The sequence below is a fragment of the Hibiscus syriacus genome, unplaced genomic scaffold, assembly GCF_006381635.1.
Source record: "Hibiscus syriacus cultivar Baekdansim isolate YM2019G1 unplaced genomic scaffold, ASM638163v2 tig00116965_pilon, whole genome shotgun sequence".
Lineage (NCBI taxonomy): Eukaryota > Viridiplantae > Streptophyta > Magnoliopsida > Malvales > Malvaceae > Hibiscus > Hibiscus syriacus.
This window is the reverse complement of record NW_024063490.1, coordinates 4,774,551-4,800,362: the sequence shown is the minus strand read 5'-3', so window position 1 is coordinate 4,800,362 and position 25,812 is coordinate 4,774,551. Positions and strand designations below refer to the sequence as shown.

At 35.2% G+C, this 25,812-nt stretch overlaps 1 protein-coding gene across 1 annotated transcript; it reads left to right on the top strand.

Moving 5' to 3' along the window:
* The first annotated feature begins 14,617 nt into the window (after positions 1-14,617).
* LOC120191122 lies at positions 14,618-15,457 on the top strand. Its single transcript, XM_039194116.1, has one exon. The coding sequence runs from the start codon at positions 14,618-14,620 to the stop codon at positions 15,455-15,457; it is 840 nt and encodes a 279-aa protein (XP_039050047.1).
* Positions 15,458-25,812: the final 10,355 nt, after the last annotated feature.

Genomic DNA, 25,812 nt, shown 5'->3' with positions numbered 1-25,812 from the left:
GTTGTTTGAGCAAATGTTTGGTTTCTGCAGGTTAATCTCAGAAGTGAGCTGCGTGAAAATGATGTATGGCTGCAAAAGTTGATTCAATAGTAGATGAGGAAATAAGAATTATTGCTTATTTTTTTATTGTTTAATTGATTTGTAAAAGATGATTTGTAAAAGTTGATTTGTTTAATTGATGTGAACATAATTCTTATTTGTGCTTGTTTAATTGATTGAAATGTAATGGTTGATTTCAATCTGCATTATGTTGAAGGCAAAAATGACTATCGCAATGCGAAATGAAAATCGCAACGAGAGAATCGCAACGCGAAATGAAAATTGCAACGACAAAATCGCAACGCGAAACTAAATTTGCGATTTTCATTTCGCTTTGCGATTCCCTCGTTGCGATTTTCATTTCGCATTGCGATTCTCTCATTGCGATTTTCATTTCACATTGCAATTCTCTCGTTGCGATTTTCATTTCGCATTGCGATAGTCATTTCCGCGTTGCGATAGACATTAAGATGATTGCGAACGTCATTTCCGTGTTGCTATAGTCAAATGAATGCCTCATAAGTGATAACAACTGAACAGATCATAGCAATTTTCAAACTCAAGTTACTAATACATGCCTAACTGAAAATGTTAAAAGTTCACACATAAAATCCACATAATACAACGTTTGCATTTAAAAATCACCTAAGTTAACAGTCTCAAAAGGTGAAGCCGGTTGTGATTGGGATTTTAAAGACGATTGCAATTATGATTGCCTTTTGCTTGACACCATATGAGCTTTAGATTTTGATGAGGATCCATATTTTGGTAGAGGAAAAGATGATTGTGATGGCACTGGTGATCCACATGTCAACCTTGTATGACCACTTTCCTTGCACCGACTACATGTCGATCTCTTCTTCTCTTCACCCTTAGACGGTATACGATCGTGACTTTTTGGTCGGCCAGGTAGCCTTCTGTCCATGGCTGGTGGCAAAACTGTTTGTAAGTCATCTGGTATGTCCCACTCAGAAGGATGTGGAATAGGGTAGACAATCTCGCCATAAGTCTGTCGATATACTTCTGTAGTGTAGCAATCCATAGCGTATGCGCTTGAATCATCTTGATTTAGATGAAGAGAAACTTTTATAACATGGCCACACGGATAACCAGATGTTTGCCATTTCATACAACTACACGTCTTTGCATTTAGATCGACAAGCCCATTTAAATTATTATCCAGTACTTCAAACAAAGTGTTTGAACATGGTTTAACTCTCCATGACGTTGACTTCACAACACGTTTCGTTATCTTTTTTTCTGTCCATGGTGTAACACGATGTTCCAATGTTCCTGTAAATTTAAATAAATAATACTTAGTAAAATATATGATAAGTTACGAATTTAAAGAAATAATACATGCATGGTTTCTTTTCTTGTAGTATCACTGTTGAATAGAGGCTCGAAAAAACTCCATTAACATAGTAATGGGTAATTTCCGGGAATGACGACTTAGAGCGTTGATTGATTCTGCACTATTAGACGTCATGAAACCATATCTTGCTCCAAGTTGATGTACTCTTGACCATCTTTCAAACCCGACATCTTCTAGTGTTTGAGCATACTGAGGCAAAACACGTCTTAAACAATTTATATGCTTATTAAAATCCACTTCCCGATAAGCTTTTACAGCCTTCCAGTATGTCCATTTGTGATTTTTATACCAGCAGACCTTGATTTTAGATTTCTATACAAATGAACACCACCCATGAAAATCATCTGGGAAACACCTTCTAATAGCGTTGTCAATTGAGTTTGCCCTATCGGATATGATTATCAGATTGCTAATAGGACCTATACAATCCCTAAGATACCCCATAAACCATGTCCATGAATCAGAGGTTTCAGATTTTCCAACCCCATAAGCTATTGGCAGTATCCCATTGTTAGCATCCATGGCTACTGCTAATAAGTTTACTCCAAGGTATCGACCTTTTAAATGTGCTCCGTCAACTATAATAATTGGGCGCATGCAATTAATAAACGAACGAATCTACAAAATCATATACACAAGAAATATAATCATTTAAATGTGAAATGCATGTAACTAACAAAAATGAGTCAACAAAATTATATTGATTTACTAACCGCAGCACCAATGGCGATAAACAACAACTCAAAGCGTCCATCTCTATCTGTTTTGATATGAGTTACCGACCCAGGATTTTTTAGCTTTAAATTGTGACAATAAGCCAGCAGTTGGGCAAACGGTGCTTCTGGCGACCCCCTCAACAATTCCAAGGCATAACATTTGGCTCTCCAAACTTGAGAATATGAGATACTAATCTTGAACCGAGCATTCATGTCAGTCATAATTTCATGTCCCCGATATACCCTACCATTCAAAAACATTAACTCAGCCAGAAAGCCACCCAACACCTTTTTGTTTGCCTGTCTATGGTGAGGAAAAACTTGGGTTATTGAACATGTATGTTTATCAATAAAAGTCCTAACTTGAAAATTTTCGCAATCTTTTATCCTCTTTGCAATCATACGCCACATACAGTTTTTGTCAATCATACACCTTGTTTCGAAACGATCTTTGCTTGATTTGTTAACTTTTAGTTGATAGCCATCTTCCACACATTTCGTATACAAAGCTATCTTCAAGTCTTCCTTTGTATCAAAACAATCATCTTTCTTGATACGAATAATTTTTGTGTGACAATCAACTGCTATCTTTACCAACTCTTCTTCCGGTATCTGAAGTAATTATGGCATATTCCAGTTATACTCCCGTGGCATTTTCTTCGGGGACTTTTCTTTGGGGATTTCTTCTTCTTTTTTTTCTTCTTCAGTGTTATATGAATTACAGAATGGATGTTCAACATGTTCATTTACAGTCGTAACTTCCTCCTCATTATCATCAACAACATCTTCCTCGGCAATGGCTATTTCATCATCAAAATTCGGGTATTGACCAATATCAAAATCATTACACGCAGGGTATGTTTCTTTTTCTGAAAAATTATCAAAATCCGAGTATTGACCAAGATCAAAGTCTGGGTATTGACCAAGATCAAATTTCGAATACTGACTAGTAGTCACAATTTTTTTTTGTTGGCTCATCATTGTCTAACTGGTCAATACGAAAACTGGAATTTGGTGCTGAAAGTTGATTGGGATTTGGATTAGGGAAAGGTTGTGGGTTTTGAGATTGTGTTTGGTATTGGAAATGTGGTGAAACAATATTTGCTTGGTGATGAAATTATAGTGGAACCATTAAATTTTGAGCATCATAAACTGGGGTTAAAAAACTTAGTTGATTACTACCCGCTACTGACCCAACATCACTACTTATAGGTTCAACAACATACAATGTAACATCATCACTTGAAACACTAATGTAAGCAATGAATCGTTCAACATCTTTATTGTCAGTTAACAAATAAACTTTACCATTTTTCTGATAAGATAGCCTAAATCCACTTAGGGGCTCTAAATTCAATTTATTTGCAACACGTAACATTAGAGTTTCATAAGTTAACGTTTTTAATGACAGTTTTAGTTGAAGATTAATGGGTAAAGGCATATATTGTAAAACACCATGAACATTCTCCCATGACCCTCAAAAACACAAATCTATCCAAACACGATCAACATGAGATGATTTCATTATTGTAAATTAATTTACTAAGCAAACGAGCTGCGAAACTAAAACCTGTTGCCGGATGGGGAAGGATGTCGTTGGATATAGGAACGGATGTCGCCGGAGAGAGTGATAGATGGAGATGAAATGAGTTGCGATTTAGGGATTTAGGTTATGATTTGTTGCTGCTGCGTATTTATATACCCAAAACATTTGTGTTGCGAAATTAAAACCTGTTGCGAATTCAGAAATCGAGTTGCGAATTTGAAATTCAGTATTGCGATAGTCAGAATCTCGTTGCGATTTACTAAATCGCAATGCGATTACGTAAATCGAAGTGCGAATTAGTAAAATCGCAATGCGATTACGTAAATCGAAGTGCGAATTAGTAAAATCGCAATGCGATTACGTAAATCGCAATGCGGTTACGTAAATCGCAATGCGGTTACGTAAATCGCAATGCGGTTACGTAAATCGCAATGTGAATTAGAAAAATCGCAATGCGAATTAAGAAAATCGCAATGCGATTACGTAAATCGCATTGCGATTTTCGTATTCGCATTGCGAATTAGGAAAATCGCAACGCGAATTTGGGAAATCACAATGCGATAGTCAGAATCACGTTGCGAATCTGGAAACTGATTTGCGATACCGGAGATCGCGTTGCGAATTATCGATCGCGTTGCGAATTATCGATCGCATTGCGATTTAGTTGGTCATTTTGGCAAATCCAAAAAAGTTGGTTAAAATCGTATATTATAAGGCATTTTTGGTCACTGAGGTTATTTTCTCTAAAAGAATTCACATAATATTTACACAAAAATTTTGAGTATTTCAACCCCCAAACTCTTTTAACATTCATCATAACCACATGGGGAAGAAGAAGAAGATAAGCTCCCTTTTCTCTTCAAGAGCAACAGCATTCAAGAAAGTTCCTCATGGCCACGGCCTCCCTGTCAGCAGCCAAGAACCCTCTCTTTCATAGCTGACGAAACAACATCCCACCCGGGGATGATCCAGTCGAGACCGTCATTCAAGGTTTAGTAAGGTCGGAGAGGCTATTTTTCGAGCCCGGAGGGAGCAGTTCGATCCTCGAAGAAGCAAAGCCGATGACGAGTGACGATGAGATTTTTCCTTTGAAAAAGAGTGTGGTGTTGTCAATGGAGTCTCATGATCCCTTTGCCGATTTCAGGAACTCCATGGAAGAAATGGTGGATGCTAAGGGGTGAGTCGGTTCGATTCATTCACTCCATAACCAACAAGTGAAAATTGGGGAAGACAACATACTATCGACACAAGGTGACGATGAAGAACACCTCACAAAAGCCGATAACGGACGTTAAATTGATGGTTCAAGAAGAAGAGAAGAAGAAAAGAAGACGGGGGGGGGGAAGAAGAAGAAGAGAATGAGTAGAAGAAGGGCAGTGGGTACCACGTGATTTTTTTAATTTCCACGTAATAGTTTCATTAATTGATTAATGAAATTTATAGGTGGAAGGACTAAAATTAGACAGACCAATAAGGTTATTTAAATTACACGGATAAATAAGGTTAGGAATTTAAATCGAATAGAACGATAATGATAGGTATAATTCTCCCTTAATTTGCTTTTGGTGACCAAAATCGGTCATAAAAAAATATAGGAGACTATCCACATAGTTTATCCTAAATTTTATTATTCAATTTTTTTCTCCTATTTTGATTATTAAAATTTTAATTATTCATTAGGTTTTTATTTGTTCTTATTGTGGTTACTCAGTTGTTGAATATTTAATAATATTATGATTGAATATTTTTATTTTAAAATCATAAAATTTTCTAAAAATTTTCATATTTTTCTTTAAAAAATATCGAATTTCATATTAACTTTGATTTCTAAACATTTTATTCCAAATCCAAATAATGAAAAGGTAGAGCAAGAAGATATGAGTTGTATATATTGATGCTATACAGGTTGAATAGTATATATAGTTTAGGGTTTTTATGAATTTTAGGGTTTGAGTTGAATTTCGTTAGTTTTAAATAGTTTAGAAAAAAAATCTAAACAAATATAGTAGTAGGAGATAATAAGACGAATTCATCAGTGTCTTGAATGGTTGGAGAAGATGTTAGAGAATAGTAATTTGTATCATACGAATGATATTATAAAATTTTAATATTTAGATGAATATAAAATAAATAAAAAAAGAAAGGAAAAAATCACGTGTATGTGATGTCATGTCAATAAAAACTAACTTGCATCAATAGGGTTGTTCAAAGTTCGGTTAAAATCAATTTAATTGAACGAATCAATTTTTTTTCCATTAATTAGTCGGTTAAATTTAGGTTTGATCGGCTAACGGTTAATGATTTTTTTCCGATTTCAGTTATCGATTAATTCAATTCAAAATCAGTCGGTTAATTGAATTAACCAAGATTATTTAAAAATTAATGTATTATATATATTATTTATATATTAGTGTTTAAACTTCAATTTTAACTGAATTAACCGAAAATATTTAATATTTAATATATATTATTTATAAATTTCGATTAATTCAGTTAACCGACTGATTAACCGAACTTTATTCGGTTCAGATAATATTATCTAAATATTATTATCTAAATATTATCGTTCAAATTTAAATTAAATATTATTATCTTCTGGATATCTTAATATTTTAAAAAATTTCAAACTCAAATTTTTAAACCGTGTCAAATATTCATATTTGCAAAAATATAAATCCACTAAAAGTTGGATGAACAAGATTTTGAAACTCATTAAAAAAAAACATCAATTTTATAATCAAGATTCAGATTTGGATGTCTGAGTCGGTAAAGCGCAAGTTTTTTAATCTAGCGGTCGTGGGTTCGAGTCCCACGGTGGTAGTTCTGCTTTTTATGGTAAGGTAATATTCCCGATAGTAACTCTGGCATATAGTTGATTTTATTAACCTGGTGAAATGAAAATAATCATCCGTACTCTGGTAACCTTTTATTATTATGAGTCTATCTGGCTGCTGTAAAAACCATTTAACTACTGACTACAGCAGTTGATTAAATTGATTTCTCATAGGTTCCTATAGTAATTGTTGTATTTTCTTTTGTCATTGGGTTGCGAAAGTGAACACATTGTAGGCAGAAACTCAGAAGTTAAAGGGCAAATGAACTTGCTTTACTCGACCAATGGATAGAACTATTGGCAGCAATTCCAAACCTTATGGGTTGTGTAATTAGCAGGTGAAGGAATGTAGCCTTACAACGCTCATTTCACAACTAAACTGTTTACCTTCCTCCATTCACAACAAAATTGTAAAGCTCGTCTGATTTCAGATCGTCCCTCCCTCTAATGCCTACTATGTTATTTGTATGCTTCAAGTTTGCATGCTTTACTATTACAACATTCATAGGAATTCACTCTTACTGTAATTTGGCAGTACGATTGGTAGCAGTAAATGTTGCATACCATCACCTTTTGAGGATCATGGCTACTGTTTATTCTTTTGTTGTGGGAATGTAGCTGAGTTGTATATCATAGTTTCATGCGATGTTAAATTATGAGAAAGCTGCTCGACTGCTCAAAATTTACCTTGCTCATACGGGAATTTAAGATTTTCATTCAAGGACTCAAGAACAACCCCGACAAACAAAATTGAGTTGAATTATGCTATGTGAAAAAAAAAAAAAACACAGACAGTGTCTTTTTGGTAGAACTGAAATTGTTCAGGCCTCTTCTGCCAGAGAGCTTGGCACTCTGACATTTTAGTCATAATTACATTTTTGTGTATAAATTTTGTAGCATGCAAGTAGGTAGTATAATTGTCTTTTTGGCTTAAAACATATTAGCTTCCTAAATGAACAAGAAAAGGGATAATCTTATTATTGGAGAACTCTACTTTATATAACATACGAATCAGTGCATTCAGTGTACAAAGCACATGAAGATCTAGCCAGCTCAGCAACATAATTATAACAAACCCATAACAACATGTAACCTCCTAGCATTTGCACTCATTCTCTCCACTTCACTCCTTCGATACCTTCTTCCACAGAGACATGTGAATGAAACAAAACAAAGCTGGGTTTGGCGAGAGGCTTTGATGCGTCCATCTGCAGCTTGATCCTCTGTTGGCACGTAATTTACTCTTAACGTTCCGGCTGCCACCTTCTCCTTAACAAAATGCACATCTAATTCAACATGTTTATACTGTGCTTGAAGCACCGGGTTTGCACTAACTGCGACAGCACTAGAGTCTAAGATTTTGTCCTGGCTAATCTGAATCGACCCGCATCGCACACCTAACTCTGTTGGGTAAATCTCCCAATGGAGATTTTTTGCATACACAATGATTCAAACTCGAGACTCACTTAAGAGATGTCAAGCTGCTTACCACTTAAACCAATCTTCGTTGATAAAAATTAACTATGATTTTAGTCATAAATTATCTTAATATTACTATTCAAATCTAAATTAAACATTATTATCTGATAGATATTTCAATCTACAAAAAATTCAAGCGCAAAATTTTAAACTATATGTCGAATATTCAAATATACAAAAATTTAGATCTACTAAATGTCGGATGATCAAAATTTGAATCCCATTAAAAGCATTAATTTTGAAATCCAGATTCATTCGACTATGAATTATTAATTTGTTGAATCCCTTGACTATTAAAAGTTACAAAATGATCACTCGACTATTCATTATGTTCCAAACCCGTCCTTTTCTTTTAAAAAAATGGACTATATTATGAGTTGAATGTTAACTTGTTGATTGTGATATGATAAAATTTGATCTCAAAATCTCAAACGACTATTATATCTCAATCATGTTAACGTCTAACTTAAACAACCGTCAGTTTCTTAATGAAAAAGAATGAATTTAAAACATAATGAATAATCAGAAAACTTAATAAAGTAGTACCTATAGTTAGGGACCATTTGCATTCTTTACCCAAAAATAATTATCAAAAGCCAACGAAGAGGCCCAAGAGGCCAAGACAATAAAGTTACATTCGCTGTATAGACAAAATCAACTATAGAATAAATTCCAATTTTGTAATTGGATCGATTTTTGAGAGTGAAAATGGATATAGAAAACATGTTTAAATTTTTGCGTTTACTTCTGAATAACGGGGATTGGGTTGGGTTTAAGGGTGTTTAATCTGACAGTTAATTGATCGAATTAAATTTTCAAAATTTATTAACCAATTTTTTTATTTAACAATTAATCAAATTAAATTTTTTTCGAAAATAATTAACCGAATAAAATTTGGTTAATAATTCAGTTAACTGAATTAACCAAAATTTTAAATAATAAATAATATATTAAATATTTAATATCTTTTGCTAATTCAGTTAATTTGGCCAATTCGATCGATTAATTCGATTAAAACCAAAATTTAAACACTCCTAAAGTTATTAATATATAAATAATACATTAAATATTTAAAAATTTTGGTTAATTCGATTAACTCGATTAATTATTCGATTTCAAACCGAATTAATCGATAACCAAGTTTTAAAAAAATCATTAACCGTTAACCGACTGTAATTAAAATTAACCTTTCGATTAACTAATTTTTTTTTTGGTTCAATCGATTTAATTGATTAACCGAAATTTTGAACACCCTAATTGGGTTGGTGTTTCTCTGGGTGACCGATTAAATAAAGTTATAAGTAATAATATAAATGCATGAAACCTAGGCATCCAGCTCATCTAACTTAGTCGGTAGAGGGCTCTTAATCGTGTAGTAGTGGGTTTAATCCCCATTGTAGGAATTTTTTTCCCTTCCAACTTCAACCATCAATTAATGTTTTGACTTCAGCTTGTATTTTTATTATTATTATTATTATTATTCCTTGGTTCACCAAAGAAGGACTAGTTCCCTTACCAAGTAGTAGTGCGCTCGGTGCTACAGCTATTAGGTTATTTATATGCTTCAAGTTTGTAATGTTTTATCATTACGACATTCATAGAAATTCACTCTTATTGTAATTTAGCAGTACAATTCGCAGCAGTATATGTTGCATGCCATCACCTTTTGAGGACTATGTTGTATCATGGTTTCATGTGATGTTAAATTATAAGAAAGCTGCCTGACTGCTTGAAATTTGTATTGATCTTACTGCCTGGAATTTCAGATTTTCATTCAAAGACTTAAGAACAACCCTGACAAACAAAACCGATATGAATTATGCTATGTGAAAAAAAAACGCAATGTCTTTTTGGTAAAACTGAAATTAATCAGGCCACTTCTGCTAGAGAGTTTGGCACTCTACTTTTTGGTTATAATTACTTTTGGGGTGTAGATTTTTTGTAGCATGCAAGCAGCACAATTGTTTTGTGGCTTAAAACATGTTTGTTCATGTTAAAATATGATGAAGAATCCTTTGTCATTATGTTCTCATAACATAAAAGTCATCAATAATGCATGGATTGCTACCTCAAAACCTGCAAGAATATGTTAGAGGCAAAACAATTGAGTTACAGTTGGTGAGGCAAAATTTGAAGTTGATTTCCATCCTGAACCGTAACTCCCTAGGGGATGTGTTTAAGCTTGAGGCAAAATTTGTACAGGCTGATGTCTCGAAATCGAAGGATGCAATTTCGTCAGCAGTTGATGAAATGCAGGCAATAACACCCTCCATATGCTCATTATTATCAAAGGTAGTTCTTTCTTTTGTTTGCCTCATCCCTTCATTCTTCTATGAGTCGAACTTTTAAGGTTTCTGTGTTCCCCTTTTATGTGTAAACTTTGAAGTTGCCTTCATTCCCATCATTGTGAAGCAAAGTTAGTTAGCTTTCCTTTCTAATTTTATATTGTTCAGACCAGCCAAAGGAAAGTGTGTAAATATTTATAAAACGATGTTTTCAATTTTAGTCGATAATTCTTTGTATTTGGTTGGTTTCATGTTTTCATATGAAGATGGTTGGGTTTAGCTCTTGATGCACATCTTCCCTTATAGCTAAATCTTGGATATGACATGATAAGTTTGTTATGTGTGTTGACCGTTGAACCATGTTTAAGATTTTGCGTTTACTTCTGCATAACGAGAATTGGGTTGGTTGGGTGTTTTTCTATTTTCAAGGGTGACGGATTAAATTAACATGGAGAAAATAAGTATGCATGACTACCTGGCATCAAAGCTCGTCTAACTCAGTCGGTAGAGCGCAAGGCTTTTAACCTTGCGGTGGGTGTTATCTTTTTCCCCTTAGCTTCAAGGGTCAGTTAAATGCTTTGACTTCAGCTTGTATTTATTGCACCAAAGAAGAAGGCTGACTTCCCATTCCAATTCATACTATAGGATCAAAAATGAGATATATGCCAAGTGTGTAGTTATCTGGTTTTGTTGGAACGAGATTACCCCTTTGTTTTCGCTACATCAATTAATGATGCTAATGTAAGATTCTAGAGAGTAAACATTGTTTGATACCATACAATGTCAAGTATGAAACTTAGAGCTTCTCAAATAGATGACCTTTGGAGTCAACTGAATTGTCAAAACCTTAAAAATGATGACTGCCATTTAACCACAGCAGCCGATCATATTAATTTTTCATCGGTTTTGTCCTCTTTTGTTTTGTCAGTAAGTTGCAGAAGTTAACACATTATTGGAAGACTCACAAGCTGATTCTTCCCAGTTTTGCTAAGATATCTTTGTTATTGCCATTGTCATGTTTTCCTAAGATCGACCAAAAAATGGCTATCTCCGCTGCTATAAATTTATAACACGATCCGAGTAATATATGTAAACATAACTTGAGAGATACATCATTAGATCATTACAGAAGTGATCGTGCTTATATGTCAATTCCAATCCAAATTTCTCATTGATGCCTTAGACAAACTCGATCAACAATGAAACTATATAGTATAAAATAAAAAATTTAACCAAAATGATTCCTACATTATTAGTTTTAAATTTAAATAAATCAGTGTCGTCGGTTTGTCATATAGAAGATTGTCACCAACATTTATAACAAAGTGCCCAAAGTTTCTATCCGGAATACATCAAGAAGAAGACGAAAAAAAATTAACCAGGCAATTTTTCTAATGCTTACACATTTGGTTGTGGAACACTATATCTATGTCCCATGAAAGACACCGAAAATACCTACCTTGGATTGCATCCGCTGCTTGTTCAAGATCTGGGTTCTTGCTTTGTTGATGACTGAATTTGGTGATTTGTACATTCTCTATAACGCACAATCCCAATAAATCTATATCAATTTCGTATCTTTGAGTAAGTCTAGACGCATACATCAACCTAGAATATAAATAATTATAATCAACATATCTTTTTTCTGTAAAACTATTATAGCAGTTCATCCCCAGTGAAGGCCTTATTAATTATACACCTAAATCTTACACCTATAAACAAAATATCATCAAAAAGACTGAAAGACAACACTTAACATGGCTAATTAAATATTTTGGTCGAGCTAACCAATTGACTATTGGATATATGTTCACTGTCTAGAAGATTCCTCCTTTTAGGAGTAAATCAAGGAACTCGTTTTCCTGCGAAAGTGAAATAAAATGTCAAGCGTAACCATCTAGTAAATAAAATACGAGGAAACTACACCAAGAAGCGTCAATTTCACTAAAATAACACTGACCTGCATGTGTTTAGTGAAACCTCCACCAAGAAAGTGCCTCAGAAAGTTCAACTGTAACATTTCATTTTTATACAACCAAAGAATCCGTGGCACATAACTAATGTAAGAAACTAAAGAACTGAAAGAGAAAGAAGGGCAACCTAAATCAATTGAGACCATGTTGACGTCTGGAATGAAAACTAAAACATATTGGGTGAGTTGGAGCTCTTCGAGTCCTGGGTTTTGGGTGATTGCCTTCTTCCAATGCTTGATTAGTAGCGTCAACATTAATAGCGTGAACGTGTGGTGTCTGGTCTTCAACTCCATAACTTTCAAATTGATGTTGACAACCACATTCACAAAGTTGAATGAAAATTAATTTTTCTAGGACAAACACCATTGTTTGAGGTAGACTAGCTAGGAGATAAATTATATCTTAGCATTGGGTATGCTTAAGTTGATTAATACAATGCAACATTCATAAAATTATGACTGAAAGCAAAGGAGTTTTCGTTGGTGGAGGGATGAATTTAAATGGTGTGAGAAAATTGAAAATAATTTTGCAAAAACCAAACACAAGACTACAAATTGATAAAAACAATTGCATCAAGTCTTCAGTGAATGTGCCTTTCCATTTCTTTAGTTTGAACTCTTGAACACACTAACTAAACATGACAACTATTAAGATAGTATTGACGGTCGAATGAATTTTTTCTGATGTGGAGAACAAATCAAGCACAAAACAACATAATTCAAGAATCAATAACATGATTCTTACAATGGTTCCAAAACAAGAAACCACCTATAAAGAAAAAAATGATTGATAAATACTTTGAAATGAAACAAACTTTATTTAACACAAATAAATTTTAAAATCATACCATATGATAAATTTCGATGCAAGTTTCCCAAATATTATCCGTGAATGCTCTCCTTCAACAGTTTTCCTATAACAAAATATTATAGGAATTATATATTAATAATAAAACAAATGAATTAAAAAAATAATATTTAGGCCAAACCAAAAATTAATAAGGGACCTATTCAGCATACATAACAGAGGATAGGATTGAGACGGATATGCAGGCGCCAAAATCACCAATAAACCATAAACATTATTAAAAGAACATGGTATTGAAATCAAGACTAAATTGCATTGATAGAAAACTCCAGGAAACATTTAATATACATGTAGTGACCAAATTATTAGAAAGCAAAGCATAGTGCTAGCTCCGTGAATACATGATTCTATAAAAACCTACGCCATAATTAGACCATCAATTTTATTAAACTTAAAATACCCTATGGTTCACGCATGAAACCCATCTCTCCGCCCCATTTTCTTTCCTTGAGCCATTCTCCCCATTTCTTCTCTATATTTTATTTTTCTACAACACTTATTCAAACCCAAGGAAAAAAAAATCAAAACCCTTATTTTTATGCCTTGTTCTTCAATCCTTTTTCTTAGAAAATATATGCAATCCCAAAAAACAAGAAAAAAACCACAAAATTATTATCTTTTTTTATCAAACTCCAACTATTTCTAAGAACTTCAACAATTCATTTCAAAACACCTTTCGATTTCAAACAAATACAAAAATCCAACTTATCCTTATTTTAAAAATATGAAACTCAAGAAATCCTCAAAGACTTTCACTTCTTTCTAAAATAATCTCTGCCATCATTACCTCCAACCATCGACTCTCTCTTCCAGTGGCATCGACGTTTTGTTCCTAAAAACTTTTTTTTTGTTTCCTCTCAACCACTTATCACCCTTAAACCCATGGCCACCTCCACCAAAGGATTTACAATCTCACTGGCCACGTTACATCGGTGGCCACCTCCGTTCTCGCCACCATCGCATCTGACCGGAGAAGAACCTAGCCTGACTCAAACTTTCCCAAAATGCTTCGCTATAACTTCTAAATCTCTCTATTTTGCTTAGACCTAAACCCTAAAACTCACCACCACCATCTACAACCATAAGTTGATAATCCTTTCACCTAGGCCACCGTCTACGGTGGCCGATCGAACCAAAACCCAAGCTAGATAGAACCTAACCTCTTTTTTTTACTTTAATCCTAAATCTAGCTATAAGACCAACATTTAATCACTCAAACGGCTAAACAACCCTCAATTGTTGTTAGAATATATGTTCAATATATTCTGTTTATAGTGTGTATCATTAGTTTAGAATGTATATCTTTGTTTCCTTAATTGTAGCCTAATTGATCTCTTGTAATCATGTATATATTCCACGGTTTAGCAATGAGAAAGACAACGAATCAATCTCTTTCATGGTATCAAAATAGGGTTTCTATTCTTGGTTTCTCTCCTAACATTCGACCCTCTTTTCTTCCTCTTCCTATCTTTCTTCTTTCTTTTTCCGCTACACTACACTTTCCATGGCTGAAACACCAAAATTTCATCCGGATTTGACCATAACCAACGTTAAGTCTCTTGTTCCCATCACGTTGGATGCCGATCATGGAATGTATCACTCTTGGGCGACCCTTTTTAAGGTGCTTGTTAGGGTTCACGATCTCTATAATCATATTATTCCTCCTACGGAGGCGAAGAAGAAGGTTGCATATGAAGCCTCTATGGCCGCTGATCTTGCTCTTTGGAAGCGGTTGAACGCTACAGTCCTTCAATGGATCTATGAAACAATTTCCACGGATCTTCTTCATGATATTATTCTCAAGGACGACACTACTCATGGTGCTTGGGCTCGTCTCGAGTCTATGTTTCAAGACAATAAAGCCTCACGAGCCTCTCATCTCGAACAAGAGCTTGCTGACCTCGACTTTAAGAATTTCTCATCCATTGATGGTTATTGTAATCATATCAAATCACTTACCAATCGTCTCACTGATGTTGATGCTCCGATTCCCAACAGCCGGCTCATTCTCAAGGTCACGGCTGGGCTCCCAGAGGCCTATGCCAGGATGGTGGATTTCATTCAAAATCAAGAACCTCTGCCTTCGTTCGAAAGTTGTCGATCTCGTCTAAAATTGGCTGAGCGGACCATCAAAAACCTTCTAGCTAAGGAGGGTGGTTCCACCAACCGCCCACAGACGGTCTTTGTCTCAACCTCCACCACCCAGCAGAACACTGACGACTCCCGTTCGAATTCCAGAAACACTAAGCAAAAAAAGCCCAAAAATTTTGGAAAAGGCCGTAATGCTAATGTGCCAGCCCAACAACAATCTGGACAGGCCTCTGGACCGACATGGCAGCAGTAGGGTCAATATTCTTGGCCAGCATCCTGGACCCCATGGCTAGCTCAGTGGCCCAATCCTCCCTGCCCATATCCAGCAACGTCGTGGGCTCCTAGACCAGCTGTCCCCCCTCCGGTGCTAGGCCTACTAGGCCAGGTATTCTGGGCCAACGTCCACAGGCTTATAGCGCCATGGCCCCTTCATACACACCTACGAATATTGAGGCGGCTATGCATGCTTTCTCAATTTCGCAACTGGATGGGAATTATTATATGGACACCGGAGCTACATCTCATATGACAGTGGACCAAGGTATTCTTTCATCTTATGTCAATTCGAGCATTAAAAATAATAACATTGTTGTTGGTAGTGGACATTTAATTCCAATTGTCGGTCACGGTAGTACTACTTTGCCTTCCCTGTACCCTCCATTTACCTTAAACAATGTGCTGCATGCTCCAAAATTTATTAAGAATTTAATATCTGTCCTAAGTTCACAACCGATAATATGGTTTCGGTTGAATTTGATCCCTTTAGATTTTATGTGAATGATTTACAGACGAGAGCCAAACTAATGAGATGTGACAGTACCGGTGACCTTTATCCAATTTTTTCAAAACACTCAAGTTACTTCTCCGGTCAATCATTCCGCCTTTATTGCTGTTTCTTCATATCTCTGGCATAATCGCTTAGGACATCCTGGTGCTGCTGTTCTTAGGTCTCTAAGTAGTAAAAAATTTATTGATTGTAATAAGGCTTGTAAAACTTATTGTTCCTCGTGTCCTCTCGGGAAACACTCAAAGTAACCTTTTTATGATTCTTTGTCGTCTACTACTCTTCCTTTTTATATTTTTCATAGTGATCTCTGGACTTCTCCCATTGCTAGTTCTTCTGGCCACTGTTATTATGTCTTATTTATTGATTATTACAACAAATTCTTATGGACATTTCCTATTGCAAAGAAATCCCAAGTTAAACACTTATTCATATCTTTTCATAGACTAGTCCGAACTCAATTTGAACGTCACATTAAGACTTTTCAATGTGACAATGGCACAAAGTATATTAATAGAACTCTTAAAGAATTCTTTGTTCATCATGGCATGATTTTTCGTCTCTTATGTCCTCACGCATCTCCTCAAAATAGAAAAGTCGAATGACACATAAAATCAATCAATAACATCATTCGGACCTTACTTGCTCATGCCTCCTTGCCCCTCTCTTTTTGGCATCATGCTTTAGAAATGGTCACATACCTCCTAAACATACTTCCAACCAAAGTCATAGGTTTTAAATCTCCCACTTTGATTTTATATTAATGTGATCATATCTACTCAGATTTACGCATCTTTGGTTGTTTATGTTTTCCTTTGTTTCCTTCAATTTCTATCCACAAATTGCAAGAAAGGTCCACCCCTTGTGTCTATCTTGGCCCCGTGCCAAATCATCACGGTTCAAAGTGCTATGATATGTCAAATGGAAAAATCATAATCTGCCGACATGTTAGATTTGTTGAAAATGAATTTCCATTCTCCAAACTTCACACGCCACATTCACATGACTATAATTTTCTGGATACAAATCCTTTAAATCACTTCCACCATTTGCAAAGCACTCAACCCTCATTTCCTCAACAGCATCCCAATGCTACTCATGAGCAGTCCGACCCATTTCCCTCCTACAGGCCCTCTTCTTCACCTGGCCCAAGCTCTCTCTCACCTGGTACTATCACACCCCAAAACGAGGGCTCACAGCAGCCCAGTCCACCTTCCTCACCCCCTATATCACAAACTGGGCTAAATTATCAGCATACACCTTTGTTTCATACTGCCCCACACCAGCCTGTGCCCAACAACCCTCCTCAGCAGCCTGCTACCCCATCTCACCAAATGACCACCCGAGCAAAAAATGGCATCATCAAACCTAACACAAAGTACTTTCAATATCTAAACATAATGACCACCCCTAACATCTCCCATATTCCAAAGGACCCTGTTAGTGCTATTCGTGACCCGAATTGGAAAAGTGCAATGTTAGATGAATTTAATGCTCTTATTGCTAATCATACATGGGATTTGGTACCAAGGCCCCTAGATGTGAATGTTATTAGATCTATGTGGATTTTTCGTCATAAAAGAAAATCTGATGGTTCTTTTGAGCGGCATAAGGCCCGTCTTGTAGGTGATGGCAAGACACAGCAGCAGGGTGTTGATTGTGATGAGACTTTCAGTCCGATTGTAAAACCGACAACTATTCGTACTTTTCTTAGCATTGCTCTCTCTCACTCTTGGCCCATACATCAGTTGGGTGTCAAGAATGCTTTCTTACATGGTTATCTCAACGAAACAGTTTATATGCATCAGTCAATGGGTTTTCGTGACAAAAGTCACCCTGATCATGTATGTCTATTGAGGAAATCTCTCTATGGCCTAAAACAGGCTCATCGGGCCTGGTATCAGCGATTTGCAGACTTTGTTGCCACTATTGGGTTCATTCACAGTAAATCTGATCACTCCTTATTTGTCTACAGACAGGGCTATGATGTTGCTTATATTATGTTATATGTTGATGATATCATTCTAACAGCGTCTTCAGACTGCTTGCGAAGGCATTTTATGGCTATGTTGGGTTCTGAATTTGCAATGAAGGACTTAGGTCCTTTGAGTTTTTTTTTTGGGATTGCTGTGACTCATAATGCTAATGGTATGTTTTTATCTCAGAAACAATATGCTGCAGATATCCTTGACAGGGCTGGCATGGCTAACTGTAGCTCATGTCACACACCAGTTGACACGAAATCTAAACTTAGTGCCACTCATGATACTCCATATGAGGATCCCACTAAGTATCGGAGTCTTGCAGGCGCTCTCCAATATCTCACTTTTACGAGACCTGACATATCTTATGCAGTTTAACAAGTGTGCCTTCACATGCACGATCTGCACAATGTGCATATGGGTGCTCTAAAGCGTATCTTACGCTATTTACAGGGTACTTTGTCCTACGGTTTGTATCTGTATAAATCTTCTATCGGTAAGCTTGTTTCTTACACCGATGCAGATTGGGGAGGGTGCCCATACACAAGAAGATCAACTTCAGGTTACTGTGTCTTCCTTGGGGACAACCTGATCTCGTGGTCCTCCAAACAGCCGACATTATCACGCTGTAGTGTAGAGGCTGAGTATCAAGGGGTTGCTAATGTGGTTTCTGACTCTTGTTGGATCAGAAATTTGTTACTTGAGCTACATTATCTCATTCAGAAAGCTACCCTCGTATATTATGACAATGTGAGTGCTATTTACTTGACAGGTAATCCGATGCAACATCAACGCACCAAACACATTTAGATGAACATTCATTTTGTTCGTGAAAAGGTCGCTAAGGGTGAGGTACGAGTTCTTCATGTTCCATCCCGATATCATATTGCAGACATCTTTAGGAAAGGTTTTTCGTGAGTGTTATTCGATGATTTTCGAGACAACCTTAGCGTACGTGACCCTCCCGCTAAGACTGCGGGGGAGTGTTAGAATATATGTTCAATATATTCTGTTTATAGTGTGTATTATTAGTTTAGAATGTGTATATTTGTTTCCTTAATTGTAGCCTAATTGATCTCTTGTAATCATGTATATATTCCACGGTTTAGCAATGAGAAAGAAAACGAATCAATCTCTTTCAATTGTTCCACTCCCGAGCCTCTACCCTCTACTCCAATGACTGACTACGTGGAACTCAAACATCCTTGATGAGACTAAGGTAATGACTCATCTACTTCCATTTTTTATATTTTTACTTCAAATTCTACACATGCATACACATATAAGATCGAATTAAGAAAAAAAGTAAAAGACTACCTTGAAAATTTGTAACAACCTAAACTTGATTGTAGCTAAAGTGCCATATTGGGCTATTAAGGCAACCCCCGATTTTCAAAACCTGTTCGTTTTCTTTTTAAATAATATAAATGGTATGATAATAAACATGAATAACATTAACAAGAACACTTTATAAAAAATGGAACCCCATGGCATAATTTAAAATCAAAATAATACAAACTCTAAGTTATAAATCTAAATACACGAGTAAGGTTCTATGAATATGTATGCCCACTAAAGCTATAATACTATACTCTAAAGGAGATGCTGGAAGTTCCGTTGTAACGGTGCTCCACAAACGGCTATGGCTATTGACCTACGAATAGAAAACATTTGAATACTGAGCTTACAAAGCCCAATAGTATAATCGCTAATCTAGAGCAACATTATGAGTCTCATAAACATAATCATGCTAAAGATATGATACTAAGCAGTAGGTACATGTATGATCTTGATCAAGTGTTACCTATTTAGGGTTCAACTTCTCTATAACTGAAGTAGAAGTCTCACGCTTCCCTTAATCCTCTGCTAAGGGCCTCACCATGAGTATACCTTTAAAGGGTCTCTAACCCTAATGACTAAACCTGCTATGCATTATCTAAATGCGACACTGACTCTACTGTGCATTATCTCAATGCAACACTACTAGTATTTGGTCTCATATAGCCATCAGACACTAGTTAACTGAGGGAACCCGATGTCACATAACATTAGTGAAATTCTCACTATGCTGCTGAATGATCTCGTGATTCTCACATAGCCACCAGGTAGATTTTGAAGGGGGAACATGATGTCACATAGCATCAGTACAGTCCCACTCAACTAAAGCATTTACTTGACCTTACATAGCCGTCAAGCCAAGCTTTAAGGATATCTATTGTACTAGACTGATATAATTATGCATACATATCTAAGGGTCCAATGCCACACAACATTGACATCGCTAACCACTCCTCGTGAGTGTTCGTGCCTCACGCACTGACAATGCCCCACTAGGGAAACTAATGTAGTTTGACTACTCTCTAGCATAACTAGACACACCAAAGTGAAGTCATCCTCTCACTAGCTGTTATCTCGCTCATTCTCTCATCTAAAACGTTATGTAAGGGTTTATTAATCTATTACTACTATTAGTTTATTAAGCTTCTTTTCTCTGGTCATTCGTTACATAATGGTATTTTAGTCATTCATTGCTTTTATAGAAGTCTCTATGCATTCCGTGATTTTATGATGATTATTGTGATTGTTGTTCACTGTCTACAACACTAGCTAGCCCGATAGCTGACTCGGGTTCATTACTAGGTAGCGACACTCTAGTCGCTCTTACTATGTTTTCCCTCAATTCACTCTTGAATTGGAGAGACAACTGTGCATTCACTATTTTTGACATTCTTGCATTACGCAACTCTGCTATTTCGTAAATTGATTCCTTCATCATACCGCTTGTCGGTACATCCTCTACAACGATAATTCATTCCTAGATATTCATTATATGTTCAATTGAAAATACTTGGACACATTACACCTACTATGGTAATTCTGGTTGTAACCTACTCTTATGAGTGTCTCATGGCCCTTTTGGCCATTTATGTCCCCTACGGACTAAGTTCTACTATTACAGACCATCTTTAGCTCTTAGGGGCCTTAAATAGGTCAATTCTAACCATCAAAAGTGAGTAGTATCGATACTCTACTTGTAGTATCGATACCCTATGGTCAAGTATCGATACTTGAATGAGTATCAGTACCAAAAATAGCTTTTGTTATTGAAAATGGGGCTCAACATCAATGTTGCACACCCTGATTATCAATACTGTAGGGGAATTATCGGTACTCCCTACCTGAAATCCTAGATTTTCCCCAATTCATTCAATATCGATATTGTTCATCTAGTATCGATACTCGAACCTAGAAATGTCTTATTTAAGCTCGGGAAATACTCAAAAAGCATCCCAAATCTCTTAGTTTAGTTGCTAATCATGTGCCAAAGTTTTATGAAGTTACTAGGGGTTTTAAAGTGTCATAAAAACACATGTTTAACATCAAATTCGTCATCAATGACATGAATCAAATATAAAACCCTAAAATGCTCAACTATATAAATCTTAGCAATTCTTCATATTTATGAAAGCCTTAACACTCCAAAGAATTAAAAATACACTACCTTGATGTTAGAAACCCGGAATAAAGCTCTTTTAGCTAGCAAACACCCTCCACCAAGACTTGGATGATAAAACCCTTACATTTCTTGCAAACAAAGAACCCAAAGCTTTGAATCATAAAAATGATGTTGGAGGAGAGATTTAGGATGAAAATGAAACTTAAAAGAGGTGGGAAATGGCTCAAAGGGCTTACCTTTGATTTATGAAGCTTTGAGAGAAAAGAGAGGGAAAAATGAGAAATAAAGAAGAAATGAAGAGAATAAGAAGATAAAGAAATATAAAAGCCTTCATCTTTTTAAAAATGTAAAATTGCATATTTGATCATTCCTTATCTTTCTACAATTTAAAAATATCAATTTTATGGTTAATTGGGCCCAATTCCAACCTAATTAAGTCCAACAACTTTAATTAAGAATTCCACATGGTTTACTTACCTCTCAAGTAAACCCGAAACTACTAGACCAAAATATGGGGTGCTACAAAATATTTTCCTTTATGGTATTAACTTTTCTAAAAATAATGCAGGAACCCTTCTATTTGCAATGCTCTCTTGTTTCAAAAAAATGGAAAAGATCAATTTTTAAAGAATTTATGTTGGATTTATATATTACCATACTACAATCGAATATTTTTAAAAAACCAAAAAATCATTGTTTCTCATTCCTTTTGTTTTCGTACAAATTATTATGTTGAGTTACTGATGGGGTCTATTGGATTTTCTCAATTTAAAGTTGGTTGAGGGAGGGACCCATTGGGATCTTTCTAGAAGGCTTGGCAGATACGCTGATATGGAGCAAATGAGCTGATGAGGCTTGGTAGAGGTGTTGGAGGTGGCATAAATATGAACCCTAGCTAGGGTTTGGTTGTTTCATAGCACATAACTAATGTAAGAAACCAAAGAATTGGAATAGAGAAAAGGGAAACCTAAATCAACTGAGACCATATTGATGTCTGCAATGAAAACTAAAACATATTGTGTGAGTTGGAGCTCATTCGAGTCTTGGGTTGTGGGTGATTTCCTTCTTCCAATGCTTGAGTAACAACATCAACATTAATAGTATGAACATGTGGTGTGTGGTCTTCAACCCCATAACTTTCAAATTGATATTGACAACCACATTCACAAAGTTGAATGAAAATTAGTATTTTAGGTCAAACACCATTGTTTGAGGTAGACTAGCTAGGTGATAAATTCTACCTTGGCATTAGATATGCGTAAGTAGATTAACACGGTATACTATCCACAAAATTATAACAGAAAGCAAAGGGGTTGTAGTTGGTGGAGGGATGAATTTTAATGGTATGAGGAAATCGAAAATCATTTGGCAAAAACCAAACACAAGACTACAAATAGATAAAATCAATTGCATTAAGTCTTCATTGGATGTGCCTTTCCATTTCTTTAGTTTGAACTCTTAAATACAGTGACTAAACATGACAGTTGTTAAGATAGTACTAGCGATCGAAGTAATTTTTGTTGATATAGATAACAAATCAAGCACAAAACAACAAAATTCAAGAATCAATAACATGATTCTTACATTGTTCCAAAACTAGAAACCACCTATAAAGAAAAAAGGTTAATAAGTACTTTAAGATCAAATAAAATTTATTTAACACAAATAAATCTTAAAATCATACCATATGATAAATCCCGATGTAAGTTTCCCAAATATTAATATGAATCCTCTCCTTCAACAGTTTTCTTATAATAAAATATTATAAGAATTATATCAATAATAAAACAAATGAATTAAAAAATAATATTTAGGCTAAACCAAGAATTAATCAAGGGCCTATTTAGCATACACAATAGAGGGTAAACATTGAGATGGATATGTAGGCACCAAAATCAAAAATAATCAATAAACATTATTAAAAGCACATGGAATTGAAATCAGGACTAAATTACACTGATAGAAAACTTCAGGAAACATTTAATAAACATGCAATGACCAAATTAGAAGAAAGCAAAAAAGAGTTCTAGCTGCGTGAATATGTGATTCTCTAAGCACCCGCACCCTAATTAAACCAACAATCTTATAAGACTCAAAGTACCCTAAGGTTCACACATAAAACTCGTTTCTTTCCCCCCTCCCCTATTTTATTTCCTTGAGTCGTTCCCTTATTTTGCGTCTATCTTTTCTTTTTTAACAATACTTATTCAAAGAACAAACCCAAGAAAAAAAGATCAATACCCTTATTTTTAGGTCTTGTTCTTCAACCTTTTTTCTTAGAAAATATATTCAATCCAAAAAAACAAGAAAAAACCATAAAATTATTGTCTTTTATATCAAACTCCAATTATTTCTAAGAACTTCAACCATGTTTTTCATTTCAAAACACCTTTCAATTTCAAAAAAAAAAAATACAAATCCATCTTATTCCTATTTTTAAAATCTAAAACTCAATAAATCCTCAAAAAAACATTCATTTTTTTCTAAAACAAACCCTACCTTCATTACCTACGACTACTGACTCTCTCCTCCGGTGGCCGTGACATTTCATTCCTTTTTTTTTTAATTTTCTCTTAATCCCTTATCACCCTCAACTCCACAGCCGCCTCCACCAAAGGCTTTACAATCTCACTACCCATCTTCGCTCTCATGACCATCACATCTGACCGACGAAGAACCTAGTTTGACCAAAATAACCCCAAAACGCTTCAATTTAACTTCTAAATCTCTCTATTTTGCTTAGACCCAAACCCTAAAACTCACAACCACCATCTACAACCATAAATCGATAATCCTCTCCCCTCGATCACCACCTACTATGGTCAATCGAACAAAAACCCAACCTAGATAGAAACTAACCTCTCTTTTTTCTGTTAATCCCAGATCTAGCCATAAGACCAACATGAAATCACTGAAAAGACCAAAGTGCCCTCAATCATTTCACTCGTGAGCCTCAACCCTCTTTTCCAATAACCGACCACGTGGAACTCAAATATCCTTGGGGAGACTAAAGTAATGACTCACCTCCTTCCTTTTTTTATTTTTTACTTCAAATTCTACACATGCACGCACTGATACGATGGAAATAAGAAAAAAGAGGTTAAAAACTACCTTGAAAATCTTTTCCTTTTTTGTATTGATTGTTGTTTTCTTAAACAAATAGAGGAACCCCTCTGTTTACAATGCTCTGTTATTTCGAAAAATAGAAAAGATCCATTTTTACAGATTTTATGTTCAATTTATATATTACCTTATTATAATCGAAAATTCATAAAAAACCAAAATATCATTTTTATTTTCTCATTCTTTTTTTCGTGAAATCTGTTATGTTAAGCTGCTGATGAGGTCCATTGGATTTGCTCAATTAGAAGTTGGATGAGGGAGCGACCCGTTGGGATCTTTCTAGATGGCTTGGCAGATATGCTGATGTGTAACAAGGGAGATAATGAGGGTTGGCAGAGGCACTGATGGTGGAAGAAATATGAACCCTAACTAGGTTTTGGTTGTTTCATGACACATAACTAATGTAAGAAACCAAATAATTTGAATATGAAGAAGGGCAACCTAAATCAACTAAGACCATGTTGATGTCTATAATGAAAACTAAAACATATTGGGTGAGTTGGAGGTCTTTCGAGTTATGGGTTGTGGGTGATTGTCTCATTCCAATGCTTGAGTATCAACATCAACATTAATAGCGTGAACATGTGTTGTCTGATATTCAACTCCATAACTTTTAAACTGATGTTGACAAACCATATTCACAAAGTTGAATGAAAATTAGTTTTTATAGGTTCAACACCATTGTGTGAGGTAGACTAGCTTGGAGATAAATTTGACATTGGCATTGGATATGCATAGGTAGATTAATAGGGAGAAACATCCACAAAATTATTCTAGAAAGCATAGGGGTTGTAGTAATAAATCATATGGCAAAAACCAGAGACAAGACTACAAAGAGATAAAAGCAATTGCATCAAGTCTTCACTGGATATGTCTTCCCATTTCTTTAGTTTGATGTCTTGAACACACTAACTAAATACGATAGTTGTTAAGATAGTACTGACGATCGAAGGAATTTTTTGTTGATACAAAGAACAAATCAAGCCCAAAACAACTTAATTCAATAATCAATAACATGATTTTTATAATGGCTCCAAAACAAGAAACCACCTATAAAGAAAAAAAAGATTAATAAATACTTTGAAGTCAAACAAACTTTATTTAAAACCCATATGATAAATATTGATTCATGTTTCCCATATAGTAGCCATGAATGTTCCCCTTCAACAGTTTTCCTATAATAAAATATTATAGGAATTTTATCAAAAATAAAACAAATGAATTAAAAAATATTAATATTTAGGCCAAACTAAGAATTAATC